This window comes from Triturus cristatus, chromosome 1_2 (genome assembly GCF_964204655.1).
Source record: "Triturus cristatus chromosome 1_2, aTriCri1.1, whole genome shotgun sequence".
NCBI lineage: Eukaryota > Metazoa > Chordata > Amphibia > Caudata > Salamandridae > Triturus > Triturus cristatus.
In genome coordinates, this window is record NC_140580.1 from 1091992104 (window position 1) to 1092008679 (window position 16576).

Below are 16576 nucleotides of genomic sequence, written 5' to 3' on the forward strand. Positions count from 1 at the left end.
CTGATGTTTGCACTACCCCACTGCAAGTTCTCTTTCTTGCAACTGCAAGACTGATTGAAGACATGTGGACATTTAACTATGTAACACTGGCACAAATTGTACTTTTACATGTGCATTCTATTCAAAGCACTGAAACAAAAAACTCCCAACTACCTGAAAATCAAATTGAAAATTTCAGGCAGGTGGAGCCAACTTGACAGCACCAACAATCTGCCACACATACTAAGCGGATTCGGCCCTTGAAAGGTTTAAGGGAATGCGAGGCTACAGAACATTCCTTGGGTCTTTCTGCCCACACCAGACAATTCCACTAGCAATTTCGCTCACTCCGTGGTTATTGTTCAGACTTCTAGTTTTGCAAATGCCAGATCCCTCCACCAGCTCATCAGGCCTTTCCCCCTTTTTGTGGCTGAGGCTGCAATTAACAAAGACAACCCTGTGGACAGCAGGTGCAGTGTGCAGCTCAGTTCTATGCTCCTCCTGCATCCATGGCCGTAAAACTGCTTCAGTGTGTCCTTACTGACACACAGCCACTTTGTCGAAGGCAGGAGCTGATATTCCCTCCATGGAAACCGCCCAGATAAGTATGTTTTTAAATATACATTTGTTTCATTTTAAAAAGTGGATATATAGTGCAGTCTGAGTTCTGCAATGTTATCCTATTGAAGGTAGAACAAGTTCTGCAAACAGGTACAGTACATCGATTTACAAGACCAATCTTCTGGCCTTAAGGTGAGTGGTGGGCAAGGTCCAAAGCAGCACCAACAGTACACCACCAGCGGCACAAAGGCGGCTGGGCTCAGGGTGCAAATCAGAGTCGAGAGCCTAATGTTTTTCAGTGGAGATCGGCCACTGTAAAAAGAGGCTGCAGGCTCTGGCTAGTAAGCCAGTCTGGTTGAACGAATTAGTGGGCTCAGGCCTTTTGATGTTTGGGGATGGAGGAAGACCTTTGCTCCTATTCTCCAAGGCCCAGGGGCGAGGTTTCCTTAGGTGTCAGGTTTTTCCTTACCGGAGCAGTAGCGGTTAAGGGGACCTGTGTGCAGAGGCTGCAGGCGACGTCGGGGAGTCCAGGAGGGGTAAAACCACAATGGACATGAGCTCTGGGGGACCTTATTGGCACTGTTGGTCGACTTCAACTCTGGCCAGAGGCGACGGGAGTAGTGGTTGCTTAAGGTGTCTGGTTTTGGCAGTTCTGGAGGCCTCAAGAGTCTTCCTGTTTGGAGTTTCTTCAGAATAGGTCTGCTTTTTACAGAAGGTCTATTTCGAAGGCAGGCAGTCCACCCAAGTTTTAGGAGTCGAAGCTGCAGGATGAGGGATGCAGACAGGCCGGCAGAGTTAGTACTAGATCATCTGCTTCTTCTCTCTTCTCGGCTTTTGAGGCTCTTCAGTGTTCTCTCTCTTCTTAGGTCATCAGGATCTGCTTCTCTGGTGCCTGGGGCTCCCCTAAATACTGAATTTACACTTGTTAGGGAAGTGGCCAATGGGCTACTGGGCCTTGTGGTCACTATGCCCCCTATTTGACCTCTTATGTGGGAGGTGGGCATAACCCTGCCCCAAAATTCCTAAGTATACCATCACAAAAATGGCTACATCTGAAAAATCGTGTCCACCTCACAGTAGCCCACCTTACTTGGTACTGGCCTGCCAACCTGACTAGCTAATTTTCCTGCCAGGTGCCAAGGAGGATCTGGGCTGTGAGGGTGGGTTCCTCTCCTGTTAGGGGAGCCCGATTTGCATTCCAAAGGCAGCAGCTTCTTTGAAGCTCGCCCTTCAGAGGAGGCTAATCAGCAGGTCATCGTGTGGGAGGGCGTGTTACATCCTCTTGCCAGACAGGCCTTTGTTCTGGGTCTCCTGAGAGCAAAGGCTCTCTCCCTCGGAGGTCAGAACGGTGTCTTAGGGTGGCAGGCTGGCAGAAAACAGTCAGCAAGTACACCTAAGACTGGTAGGTTTTCAGGCGGCACCTCTAAGGTGCCTTCTGGGTGCATGTATTGGTAAATCCAACACTGGCATCAGTGTGAGTTTACCAATATGAGATGTTTGATACCAAACATCCCTATTTTCAGTAAAGCCTTTATGTAGCTGGGGAACTCGTTTTCACCAGTGTTTAGCATGTTTTAAAATGGGTTCCCTAGTCACTTGAACTGACAGTAATAGGACTGGCAAGCACAGGCGCAAATCTCCTTATGTTTGCATTTTGTGTGGCTCCGCTCGTCACTTCTGGAGTAGAATGACCTCAGAAGTTGAACCACCTGCTTTAAATAGAATACGGTTTCATAGACATACGTCTGAGGAATATTCACAAGGTGAGGAATGAAAAATTTCCTAGCTATCGTAACGGAAAGTTTCAATTCTATTAAGGACTCGGAGGCGAGGATTATGCTATTCTTTCTCCACTTTAATGAATAGCAGCCATTTTAAATCAACAAAGCCAAACTACTATTCCCATGAAACATAGGGAAAACAGAAGAAAATAATAGAGTGTCCACAGGTAGAGCGTCCTCTCCACTGCACCAATCACAGGCTCCGGCGTGGATAAAGTCCTCTGTTACTGTCCATTCCCCCTCTTTCGTCACTGTAGGTCAGGCAGTCAGTAGGTGTTATGAATCTTGTTTTCCAGAATCGCCTGAAGAACAAAACCGAGTATAAGCGACAGCCATAGCTAAGGCTTCACCTGTAGGGGAAACAATATAACCAAGCAACAGCAAATAGAGAATTAAACCAGACCAAAGTAATTGTTACTTACCCCGATACGAGGGTGGGAAGGTATCACGGAGGAACGAGAACCCTGGGTGGGATAATCCTCGCCTCCGAGTGCTTAATAGAATTGAAACTTTCCGTTACGATAGCTAGGAAATTTTTCATTCTATGTCAGGACCAGAGGCGAGGATTATGCTCGTTTAAAGCTTGCTCACCACCAAGTGAGCCATATCAATAATCGGTTTGAAGTAAAACCACTTAAAGGTAGAGTCTGAAGACCAGTCTGCTGCATTCAGATTGTCTTCCAGACGAGCTCCCAGGGTAAATGCCTTAGAGAGGCCATTGCTCCTCTAGCGGAGTGAGCGCCAAAGGCTCGAAGATCAATTCTTGCCTCCTGCATCACCCACCTTACCCAACGGGTAATGGTGGGAGAAGAAACCGCTTTATGAGGTTTCCTGAGCGCAATAAGCAACTGTTGTTCGCCCGGCGGGCGTCACTCTTCTGACATTTCCTCATACACCTTGAGACAGGTGACCACACAAAACTTAGGAGTATCCGAAAAAGCAGGGTACGAGACGGATTTCGTCCCACATTTCGTCTGTCTGCGAATCGTGAAAGTGACCCCTGTAGGAGAAAAAATCCTGCTGGAAACATCTAAGGCTCTAACATCAGACACCCTTCTGCAGGAAATAAGGCACAGAAGCATTGCCAGCTTCGCCGATAGTTCTTTCCGCGAGAGGAACTGGTTAGGTTGCCATGAAAGGAATAGGTTCAAAACTTGATTTACATCCCAGAGTTTGGAATAACGAGGCTCAGGAGACAGAGAAAGGTGAATGCCCCGAAGAAGACAACACACCAACGGATGTTCACCCACCGGAGAACCGTCCACCAACGCATGACCAGCTGAGATGGCAGAACGAAAGGTGTTGACGGTTCTATAAGCCAAGCCCTCCTCCGCTAGGCTGGCTAAAAAATTTAAGATAGAAGTTACATCTGTTGCCACGGGATTGAGACTCCGTCGCATACACCAACGACACCATCTTCTTCAAGTAGATCGGTATCGTTTGATGGTACTATCGGCCCATGCCTTTGACATGAACTTCTCAGCTGCTCCCGAAAGGCCAGGGACCGCCCAGCGTCCCCTGTAATCCGCCACCGGAGCGAGCGAACCCTGCGCTATCAGCGGGTGAGCAACGTTGTCCGGACTGAGTAGAAGAGTCGGAAAGTGGGAAAGTGGGATTGGAGAACCCCGAGAAAGTTCCAGAAGAACCGGAAACCAGACTTGAGATCTCCAAATTGGAGATACTAGGACCACATCCGCATTCTGGCGACGGACTTGAGCTGAGACCCTCGTAAGCATCGCGAACGGGGGAAAGGCATAGCCTCGCTCGTCTCTCCAGTTCTGAAGAAAAGCATCGGTCTGTGCCGCCAGGGGATCCGGTCTCCAACTGAAGAACCGGGAAAGTTGGTGATCCAACCGGGAGGCAAACAGGTCGACTGAGAATGGGCCCCAGAGACTCTGGATGTCCGAAAAAAACCCTGGATGTAGCTTCCACAGGCTCCCGTCGTAAAAATGACAAGAATGAAAATCCGCCACCTGGTTGTCCTGACCCGATAAGTACTCTGCCGTCACAGACACGTGGTGTTCTAGGCAGTACTGCCAAAAGTTCGCCGCCATGTCCGAGAGCGCTCTCGACCGCGTGCCCCCGAGATGGTTGATGTACCAGACCGCCGATACGTTGTCCATCTTCAGTAGTGTGCAAGACTGAATGGAGTCCTTGGTCCAGCATTGGATCGCAAAAGATCCCGCCAAGAGCTCCAGACAATTGATATATAACTGTTGCTCTTGAGGTGACCAGACACCGCCCGTCATGAACTCGCCGCAGCATGCGCGCCAGCCGGACCTGCTAGCGTCGGATTCGATAATTATATTGGGCGCGGAACCGAAAATCGCCCACCCATTCCAGGCCTCCATGTTGGAGAGCCACCATTGAATCTCCTCTCTGGCCTCCGCCGAAAGGGGTACCTTCCGAGAGTATGAGCAGCCCTTGCAAAGGTGATAGGCCTTGAAGCACTGCAGGGCCCTGTAATGGAGTGGTCCCGGAAATATGGCCTGAATCGACGCCGACAAGAAACCTACAAGGCGGGCCAACTGCCTGAGAGAGAGATGATGCTGCGCTAGCGCCCTCCTGAGTTCGTGACGAATCTTCGCCAACTTGCGGGAGGGAAGACTGAGAGTTGCCGCCACTGAATCGATCGAAAATCCCAGGAAGATGACTGTCTGTGGCGAGTCCGCCGAGTAGCGGCGGACTCGCCACAGAAATACCAAAAATGCCAAATAACTAGGTCGATACTGAAGTAGCCGATATTTGGGGGAAAAGCGCGAGGCGTGCGCCGATAAATACAGGCGCGCGTCTATCGCTTGAGAAACCAAGGGAGTAAACACACGCCGCTACCGGCGGCAATTAGAATAAAACAAGCGCCCACAGACGCTGAAGGTGCGTAGGGGAAACATCAGAGCCCCCCCCCCCCCCCCCGAACAGCAGGCACACAGCAACGGTATAGGAATAAACACACTTACATCAGCATAACAAGCATGAAACTAGGAGAATTTATCTCCTTTAAACATATTATGAGTGAGACATAAGCATACTATGCCTAGAATCAGATGAATATCTACAATAGAATCAAGAGAAATAAAATAGAACTTATCTGGCTGCAAGCAGCGAAGAAAGAGAGGGAATGGACAGTAACAGAGGACTTTATCCACGCCGGAGCCTGTGATTGGTACAGAGGAGAGGACGCTCTACCTGTGGACACTCTATTGTTTTCTTCTGTATTCCCTATGTTTCATGGGAATAGTAGTTTGGTTTTGTTGTCTTAAAATGGCTTCTATTCATTAAAGTGGAGAAAGAATAGCATAATCCTCGCCTCCGGTCCTGACATAGAATCTGTGGTTAGATAGAGTGTCCACCAAAAAGAATGTAACTTATTAATTGCAGCTTTTAATGTAAATATTCACATTCTATAGCCTCCTCAAGATGGCCTTTCTTTTCTTTCTTTTAGGAGTTACACGAAGTGGAGCAGTTTTGTGCACAGGCAACTAAGGCTTCTCGAGACCTTACCAAGGCTGAAGCAGAGATAGAATTACTGCAGAATATTCTAAAAAAGAAGGAGAGGCAGGTAAGTGAATTGGAAAATCAATGAAGGAATTTTGCTTACCCGGTCTCTCAAGGCTTCTGACTAATTTACGGGATGCTTGTATCTTCCAATAAACTAACGACATGAATGACATGATAGTGCAATCGGTTATACTCCTTGAAGGTTTTAACCAATGATGTAAGAATAATTTTGATCTTAGTTGAATTAACAGAACTCTCAGCACATATGCACATAAATCCATATAGATTTCTACACATATGCCTAATCGGACAAGTTTTCCATTGGTGGAAAATCCTCTTGGTTATGGGGAAAGCATCTTAACTGTTTTTCTTCTTTTCTCCACCTCACTCTGAAAATATTTATCCCAGTGTCTAAACTCCATGACATCCAGTTTTGATGTGTTAATTGGGTGAAAATATCTAAAGCAAATGTTTGTGAATGCCCATAAAATTATACATTTGCCACGTTTCCTTTTGTCATCCCCTGTTGTTCCCTGGGAGGAGCTATGTTCCCACACCTAAATTTATGACATTTATAAATGTAAGTGCAGCATATTGTACACCTAAATGACATTTAGGGCCACACATTATTCTCTGTAGCAGAATGGCATTTTACGAAAACTGATCCGCATGGAATTGTCAAATGTGTCCTTTCTTATTTTTGCTTAGTTCCAGGAGGAGATGGGAAAAGCTGATTCGGGATTGGTTATGTCAAATGTTCAGCAACTTGAGATTAGCAAGTTGAAACAAACCATGGAAGCACAGAAGTCAGAAATGGACCGCTTGCGACACCTGTTAGACCATGCAAGCGCAGGTGAGAATATTCAGTTTAAGAAATGCCATTTGTGAGCTCACCTTTTCACCGCCTCAAAATAGTGGATTATCCTTGTGAGGAGAATGGTAACAGGTATTTGGTCCACGCACATGGGCGGGACTATTCACATGATTATGACTATCACAGAGATACCCCTACTACAGATCTGGAGTTACAGGTAAGAAACTAATCATTATAATTTGCACATTTGCACATAATGCTTTTTTTCATACTTTAATGGTCTTAAATTTCACTCTGGTTCAAGTAGTATTATTAAAATGTACCCAGATTTTTTTTTATAACTCAATGTTACATAACATGCATTGACAGGAACTGTAGAAATCTACCTTTTCTTCATGGTCCCCAGGGATTGTTTGCCTTAGTTTGACCCTATTTTTGTTGCTGGCTCTTTACCTCTGCTAACCAGTAGTAAAGTACCTGCATACTCCATTTTAACCAATTCAAATTGGCGATCTCCTAATTTGTATATTTAATTTGCCTGTAAATCCCTACTGTATGGTTTAAAATGTATCCCGGGCCTGTAAGTTAAATGCCACTACTGGACTGCGGTACCCAATGTGCCATCACTACAGCGCCAGTGCAAACATGGAATCTGCCCTACCATCGTAGCTCTGTCAAAATAAACCCTTTTGACAGTTTAACACCTCCCTTTCGAATAATAATATGTTACCCATATGTAGGTTTTATAGCCCACAAGTTGGGTGCATGATATTTAAAAGTAGGGCAGTGACTACCACCCAAAAGGTATTTTCTCTACAGTAGGTCTTGCTCTCCTATGTAGAAAACCAGAGTACAGATTAAAATACTAATTCTGTACCTTAGGAATGGGACCAATTAGAAAAGCAATAAAAACAAATAGTTTTAATAATTATTAAAAATCCAATTCAATGGTGATGTTGTGCTTTTAATGAATTATAAGGAAAAGTGACTTTTAGAAAGTTACATTAACCCAGCCTGATACTCCTGGAGGCTATTTTGCATTGGCTCTCCCTCCTCTCCCAGGCAGTAATTTGACTTGAATAGGTGTGAAATGCCTTGCAGTAGCAAACAATAGGCTGCACTGAATGGGCAAAGATTCCTCTTCTGTGCTGCACGAAATGTGCAGGGTGGGGGCTGCAGGCATCCTTTTGACATTGCAGTTGTCAAATTCTACTTAAACTGCCAGACTGGTCTGCTGGTTCAAATACAACACGATTGGGGCACGCTTGAAAGGCGGACAGCAGGGTTCTAACACAATTCTTGTGGATCCACTGTCTGGTTGCTGAAGGACTCTGCTATTGTCCTACCATATCTCTGTTTCTCATTTTGTTGTGGGTACAGTGGCTGCTTCAAACTGTATTTTACTGTTAGATGTGAGAGGCCACTAAGATTACCAAAGTACGTTCAACAGACACACCATCAATCCCTGAATGCTCAAGTCTAGACTTTCCCCATCATGAAAATGCCCAAAGGAGGTACAACCCGAGAACTTTTCCCTCATTATTTAGGGTGTTCCCAGGAGCCATTCCCACCTGCTTGCTTGTGGTAGGCATAATGTGGCACCTCCAGGCACTCACTTTAAAACACTTTATGAACTTGGGAAAGATCAGAAGAGGACTGGACTGGTTGTCCGTGACTCGAGAGTAGCGGTGAAGGACTGGACCTGATCCATCTTGTATCGAGGACAAAGAAGTGGACTCTAAGGTCACTTGCTTGACCTGTGTAGCCACAGGGAGACAATAAGCTCAAGAGTCCCTTTCCTGGATGTACCCATCTGACCAGGGACAACTGGACTTGGAATGTACACTGCTGTTGGCCTCTGTCTGTCATCCTGTAATATCTAATTGCCTTCTCTGAGAACCTTTGGGGCTTCAGAAGTGTACTATTGTGGTGAATTGGGACTTGAAAGACTAAGTCAGAAGGTTATAATTTTTACCATGTCTCATGCTCCATCACGGTCAGGCCCAATTTATACCTAGGCTCTGGTCCACTGTGACCCTTGACTTTCATTAGCACTTTTATGCTTTTTAGCATTCTATCTACTTAAAATTCATATCTTGAGCAGCCTCATATTGGATTTTTGTCATTTTGGTGTCCTACATTTTACTCTATTTCGCTAATTCATTTTGAGATTTTTATTGTTTTGCATTTTTACTTTATTACTGTTTTGGCTCTCCCTGAATACTTTACACTTTGCACTAAGTTAAGGCTATCTGCTTTACGTCATCACTCGCATAACTACTACTTTGAGGGTTCTCCCTGACAATGGTGGTGAATACTCCTTTAGTTGTGTAGTTATCCTGACCAAAGTATCCAATTTCTTGCAGCAGCATATACACCTCATAGATACCAGAGACTATAAATGTTATGTTTTCTGTCTCTTATGTACATACGGGGCCATCATTGTTCAAGAGCAGCAATTCTTGCATTATGTTAAACTTGACATGCCTTTCATTGATAGAAGACAACATTTCGACATTTGAATTGTTTCATTCTTGTAGTGGCTTATAGTGTAATATCTGAATTAATATTATTTTCAGATAATGTAGGTGGAATAGAGAACCTGCTGCGTGAGATTGAAGCCTTGAGACATGCCCTGTTTTTCCAGAGTGATTACATCACTGGTATGGCAGATCCATTCCGGAGAAGAGGTTATTGGTACTTTGTGTCTTCACCATCAAAGGCAAGTATATTTTCGTGGCATGTGTAGCTGTAGATACATATGTTTTGCATACTTCTGCCATCTAGTTTCGGGCTCGGACATGTGAAACTTGTTTTTTCATTGAATGCAGTTTTTTATGACGCTAGATTATGTAATGGTTTAGTTGGAAGAAATAAAAGTTTTAAGTTTCTTTCTGAAAAGTAAATGCTAAAATATACTTTTTGAGGGCAAACAATTCTAAAGTCAAGAGATCAAAATGGAAAAGGCTTTCCCTTCATAGGAGGATTTATTGAAAAGTTGCTGAACTGATAGATGTGCAGAAGCTGAGAAAAATGCACAAGGGGGAGAGTATCTTGTGATAATGGCATTTAAAAATTCTGTTAACATTTCCATGCAGACATTTACATACTAAGGAAAATTTATTAAAATGAATTCAGTTGTAGATTGGCAGCCAGTTTAGCTTGTCTGGGATTAGCTTAGCTTTAGTGAAGCGAAATGCTGCTTGATGTTTTACTAGGTGTTATTTGGATATATCAAGCTATAGTGCGTTACAGTAGCCTAGCCTGGACTCTGTTATTATTGCTACTGCTTTTCTTATACCTTCCCTATTATAGTAGGACGAATTTGATCAAGATTACGCATGAGAAACAACAGCTTAGCCCTGGATGTTCATTTGGGGCTTGATATCTAGTTTGATATTAAGTCCTCCAGCATTGGGACTGAGTTGTGGGAAAGAGCCGTAAGGGACGCAGGCCAAACTGTAGAGGTTCATATAAAAGAATCCTTTACCACTATAAGGATTTCTTCTTTTTCTTTGTCAGTTTTCAGACAGTTGTTGTAGTACATCCAGTTCTTCACATTGCATAGACAATCTTTTAGAGCATCAGGATTTGGATTGGTTCCTTTGAAACAAAATATTGTCTGCGTATATGTAGAATGTGCATTCATAGTTTCTAATTAGGTGCTCAAGAGGTAGAATTTCAACATTGAAAAAGCTGGGGGTAAGAATTGAACTCTAGGGAACACCACATAAATGAAGGTGATATCAAAGTTTAAAACTACACTATCAAATCTATTTTCAGAAAAAGAGGAAATCCACATAAGAGCAGTTCCCATCATACTGCAGCTGTGAAGTCTAAAGATCAATATGTTGTGGTCACCCGTACTAAATGCCGCCTATAACTTTGTTTCAATCAGCAGCCATGCAGAGGTCACACAAGTGGATTCAATGCATTTTGTAGTTCAGAAGCCCACTTGTGTGCTGTCAAGTAAGCTGTTTTTCTCAAGAAAGATTGATAATTGATTTTTGACCACACTTGGCGATATTTTGCTATGGCTAGAGCTAATGGTTCTATAAATGGGCATAAGTCATGCTTTTAAAAGATAGGTATAACTGCTCCATTTTTCAGTTCAGCTGGGACTATGCCGCAATTTAAGTAGAGATCATCTGAACAATGGTCTTTCTTAATTGAAGGATTTCAGTGTAGAATCTTTGAAGGAATTGTATAAATGTAGGAGCCTGATTTGCATTTCATAATAAATTGACATAGCTCATCCAGTGGTAAATTGTTAAACATTTCCCAAGAAACTAGGGAGGGTTTCCTAGAAAAAATGGTTCGAGGCTTGTGAGCTGTAGATCACATGCTGTGCATAGCCCGCCATCTAGTGTTGGGTTTGGATGTTTGCACTTTGTTTTTGTTCGAAGAAGTCTTTTCCAGTCACGGGGTAGGTGATTCCTCCTTTTGGTGATAGTGCACATGGGCATCGACTCCATTGTTAGATTGTTTTTGCCGCCATCGTGTTCGGATGTGAATTGCTGCGCTCCGGTTTAGCACCGTTTCTCAGGTTACCTTCGACCCGCAATCCACTACCCTTGACGGTATTGTTTCTCGATCGCGTTTACTAATCTCCGCGTATCGTTTCGAACCTAGAATCTTCAACTGGAAAACTCATGGTAGGGCCATTGGGCCTACCCGCCCCGGGCTCACTAGCAGTCGATGGAATGGACTCCATTCAAGCTCTGTCCCGGATGTCGCGCCAAGTTTCCGGGCATCGACCTGCATGAAGTGTGCAATCTCTGTTTGGCCCTGGAACACGATGAGAAAGACTGCGACGCGTGCCGATCGTTTCGATCGTAGATGATGCTCTGTGACCGTCTGGCTCGACGTCATGAAATGCAACAAGGCGGCTCCGTACTGGACATCTTCAGAAAGATTCCGACCAAGAACACGCTCAAGGAGCCGAGGAAGAAGGACATGTCTCCATCTTGGAAGCCGACTCCGACATGTAACAAGAGGAGCAAGTTACATCGGATCAGCATACCATAAGTACAGGAACTCCCTTGCCCCAAGAACCAAAACCTAAAAAGGCTCCGGTCTTTCCTCTGCCTGCGGGCCAAGGTCGGCACGAGAAAAGGTTTCGAGCACCCCGCCCTCGGGCCCGGCGCCGAAACACAAAGAAAAGCCTTCCAGCTCGGGATTGAGTCGGCCCCCTAGTGGCACTGAACCGAAATCCTCGGCACCGAAGACCAAGGATGGGCATCTCCATCTTTCTCCAACCCTAAATCTTCGGTGCCGAAGAGTTCCGAGCCGAAACTCTCGACGCCGAAAACTACTACTAGAGAGAAAAAAGGCTCCAACACAAGATTCTTGGCCGATGTTCCACCTCCGGATCCGAAACAAAAAGAACTGGTTATCAACCCAGGTACTGAACATATTCATGCTAAAATACCTGAAAAAAGGAAATTGGCACATCAGGATGAGCATCATTTACCTCTAAAGAAAAGGAATATGGGTACAAACCCATCACCACCTGATATTCCACCTCCTTCACCTAATAATCCTCACTTACTTATTACCCCCACTAATTCACCACCAACACTATCACCTGTCCCATAGGATGAGTGGGATGGGGATGACAACAGGCCACAAGATGCTGATCCATGGGAGGATTATAATACTGATCCACATACAGACACTGACCCTGATTTGTATCCATCCAAGCCACCACCTTCTGATGACAATATAGGTTATATTGAGCATCTTAATAGGGCTCCTCACTATCATGGGGTGGAATTACATAAATAAAATTTAGAGGATGACTTCTTATTTGAGACATTAAGCTCTGCTCAAAAAACAACTCACACTTTACCAATTCTTAAGAGGATGCTTAAGCATGCAGATGAGGTTTTCAAAGACCCGGTCAGGGCAAGAATAATCACGCCCAGGGTTGAGAAAAAATATAAACCAGCACCTACTGACCCTGCTTACATCTAAGGTCAACTGCCCTTAGACCAGGGGTCTCCAACCTTTTCTGTAATAAGAGCTACTTACGTTAAATGAAAATCCTACTGAGATTCTAATATCATTAGTGGTGTAATAATGACCATATAAGACAAGATTATATTAGTGTGACTGCCATATGCAAGATTATGAGCAGTGATCACCTCAGTCTCTGCATAGTTGCCAGCAGTAATGTACAAAAGGCTTTGTCAAAGTGGAATGCCTCTACTTGGGTAATACATAAAAACCATAGCTGCGTTGCCACTGACACCAAGGTAATAGTAATAGTAATAATTCTCCCCAACACTGTATGAATTATCACTCACATACCAGCTTTAACTATATTTGGGATTTCCATCCAGTTTGCTCCAAACTACAGCTTATGATTTCTGAAAAGACACAAATTCTTTGTCTCGAATAAACACTTTGTAATTCTAGTATATATATTAACTTAACCAAGCAAAGGCTTCTGATTTAGAGGGATGGGCTACCCACAGGAAAGCTACCTAGAAGTAGCAGGAGAGTTACCAGTAGCTCACGAGCTCGTAGAAGAGCAAATTCACAAACAGGCGAGGCCCCTCCTCCTGATTAAGAGTCCAAGTTAATTGATGCCTCTGGTAAAAGGGTAGCTTCTCAGGCAGCTAATCAATGGGGCATTGCCAACTCTCAGGCTTTGCTAGCCAGATATGACAGAGCTCATTATGATGAGTTGGAAAAACGTATCCAATATCTGCCTAATGTGCATAAAGATAAGGCAAATGATCTCATACAAGAAGCAAAACTCATTACCAATACCTCCATCAAATGTGCATTAGATGCAGCAGACACAGCAGCATGTGCAGTAAACACAAGCGTGTTGCTAATCAGACCCCCATGGTTAAGAATATCAGGTTTCAAACCTGAGGTACAAGCCTCTATTCTTAATCGACCTTTTGACAAGGAACACCTATTTGGCCCAGCAGTTGACACCTCGCTGAAGAAAATGAAAAAGGATACCGAGGTCGCAAAGTGCATGGAGGCTATACAATTACCTGCTAGTAGAGGTTCCTTTCGCCGCTCCTTTTACAGGGGTGGTTCCAAAACTGTTACCACAGAAAATCCTTCCTCCACTTACAAGGGCAACAATCAATCGTCCTCATCAGGAGCATATTTTGGAGGAGGTTTTAGAGGAAACAATGGTAAGGGAAAAGGCAGAGGAAACTCCACACGAGCTTTCCCCACTAATAACAAACAGTGACTTGCTTCCACTACCCTGCGATCATTCCACTCCTCACGAGGGACGTCTCTCTCAATTTCTCCCAGTCTGGAACACCATCACCTCAGACAAATGGGTTCTACAAATTATCCAATTTGGTTACTGCCCGGAACTTACAGACACTCCCCCAAACATTCTTCCAATATCACATGCACTGTCACAGGAACATCTCACCCTTCTAAAGAAAAAAAAAAGAGATTCAATCTCTGTTAGAAAAAGGAGCAATAGAGCTAGTCCCATTAGAACATCAAGGAACCGGAGTATACTTCCTATACTTCCTAATTCCCAAGAAGGACGGATCTCTCAGGCCTATACTAGACCTCCGAGAACTCAATCTGTACGTACAATCAGACCACTTTCACATGGTCACTCTACAACAAGTACTTCCACTCCTTCAACAAGGCGACTTCCTGTCCACTCTGGACTTAAAGGACGCCTATTTCCATATCCAATACATCCTGCTCATCGCAAATACCTAAGGTTTGTGGTAGCAGGACTGCATTATCAGTTCATGGTGCTCTCATTTGGAGTAACAACCGCACCCAGAGTTTTCACCAAGTGCATAGCAGTAGTCACAGCTCGCCTTCGAAGACAACACATTCACGTCTTCCCATATCTGGATGACTGGCTCATAAAAGCCAGCTCGCAAAAAAACAGTCTCCGTCACATTCACAAAACAGTGCAGTTGCTCCACGATCTTGGATTCACAGTAAACCTGTCCAAATCTCATCTACAGCCATCCAACACACAGGTGTATCTGGGAGCCACAATAGATACATAAAAGGCTTTGGCCTACCCCAATCCGGCCAAAATCCACAACATGCAGGCTCTGCTGTGCCAGTTTCAGCCTCATTACTCATTAACAGCTCGAGTGTTCATGCAGTTACTAGGGATGATGGCGTCTTGCATGCTAATAGTCCCTTTCGGAAGCCTTCACATGCATCCCCTTCAAGAGTGCTTAGCACGACCGTGAAACCAGGCTCACGGTCGGTTATCGAATCTAGTGTTGGTAGACGGCCGCACCCATCGCTCTCTGCAGTCGTGGAATACACTAAACTTTTCATAAGGGTGGCCCTTCTTCGACCCGGTTCCACAGATAGTGCTAACAGCAGACGCATCGCTCACTGGTTGGAGAGCTCATCTGCAAACGCATACAATTCAGGGCATATGGACCCTGCAGCAAAAGCAGCTCCACATAAACCATCTAGAGCTGCTTGCAATTTTTCTAGCGCTCAAAGCGTTTCAAGTTCGTTTAGTAGGCAAAGCTGTCCTGATCCATACAGACAACGTGACAGCAATGTACTACATACAAAAACAAGGGGGTACTCTCCAGCTGTCACAATTAGCACAGACCATCTGGAGATGGGCAATACATCACAAAATGTTTCTCCAGCCAGAACACCTTCCAGGAGTAAACAATCAGATTGCAGATCTGCTCGGTCGTCAGAGACAACAGATCCACGAATGGGAACTCCACCCTCAAGTTCTCCTCCCATTCTTTCAAATGTGGGTTTTCCAAACCTAGATCTGTTCACCACAAACCTAAATGCAAAATGCCCAAACTTCGCATCGAGACATCCACACCCATTGTCCAAGGGCAATGCACTATGGATAAATTGTTCAGGGATATTTGCCTATGCTTTTCCGCCTCTCCCACTCATTCCACTAGTGGTTCGGAAGCTCAGACAGGCATCCCTGAAATTATTCCTAGTTGCTCCCACATGGGCTCGACAACGCAGGTTCACAACCCTGTTGGAGCTCTCAGTAGTTCCTCACCAAAAACTACACTTCACTCCCAATATGCTCACTGAAATAAGACATCCAGATTCCAGCCATCTCAACCTTGTGATCTGGCACCTGAAATCTTACAGTTTGGCTACCTTAATCTTCCGCTAGACTGTATAAATATTATCAAAGAGGCTAGATGTCCTAACACAAGAGCATGCTATGCAGCAAAGTGGAAGCGATTTGTGATATACTGCAATAACAATCATATAGATTCACTGGACGCTTCAGTTCAAAACATCATTTGCTATTTACTACATCAGCAGCGTTCCAATTTAGTGTACTCTTCCATACTCTTTCATCTTGCTGCAGTAGCTGCATACCTACAGAACAGACAACATCTGTCTCTTTTTTGAGTGCCTGTCTTCAAAGCATTTATGGAGGGACTTAAAAGAGTATTTTCTCCAAGATGTCCACCTGCTCCAGTGTGGAATCTCAACATTGTCCTCACCAGGCTAACGGGTCCACCCTTTGAACCATTGCATAAATGTGAGATACAATTTCTTACTTGGAAGGTAGCTTTCCTCATAGCTATCACATCGCTGAGGAGAGTGGGCGAGCTTCAGGCACTAACTATAGAAGAACAATTCTTACAAATACATCAAAACAAAGTGATTCTGCGGACCAACCCTAAATTTCTACCAAAAGTAATTTCTGCCTTTCATACCAACCAATCTGTTGAGTTGCCTGTGTTCTTCCCTCAACCAGATTCTGTGGCAGAACGTGCTTTACACACCTTAGATGTGAAAATAGCTACTCTGTACAACATAGAAAGGACAAAACTTTTCGGCAAAACAAAACAACTATTTGTCGCTTTTGCTCCACCACATAAAGGCAATCCAATTTCAAAGTCAGGAATTGCAAGGTGGATAGTCAAATGCATTCAGATGTGCTATCCAAAAGCAAAAAGAACTTTAACAA

General features: G+C 44.4%; 1 protein-coding gene across 1 annotated transcript in view; it reads left to right on the forward strand.

Annotated features, from left to right (window-relative positions):
- The window catches only part of CNTRL (centriolin), a 1084252-nt gene that overhangs the window by 536051 nt on the left and 531625 nt on the right, over window positions 1-16576 (forward strand). Inside the window, exons 20-22 of the mRNA XM_085613596.1 lie at window positions 5764-5880; window positions 6528-6672; window positions 9213-9355. Of these exons, the coding sequence (XP_085469722.1) occupies window positions 5764-5880; window positions 6528-6672; window positions 9213-9355 (405 nt within the window). The remainder of the gene's footprint in view (window positions 1-5763; window positions 5881-6527; window positions 6673-9212; window positions 9356-16576) is intronic.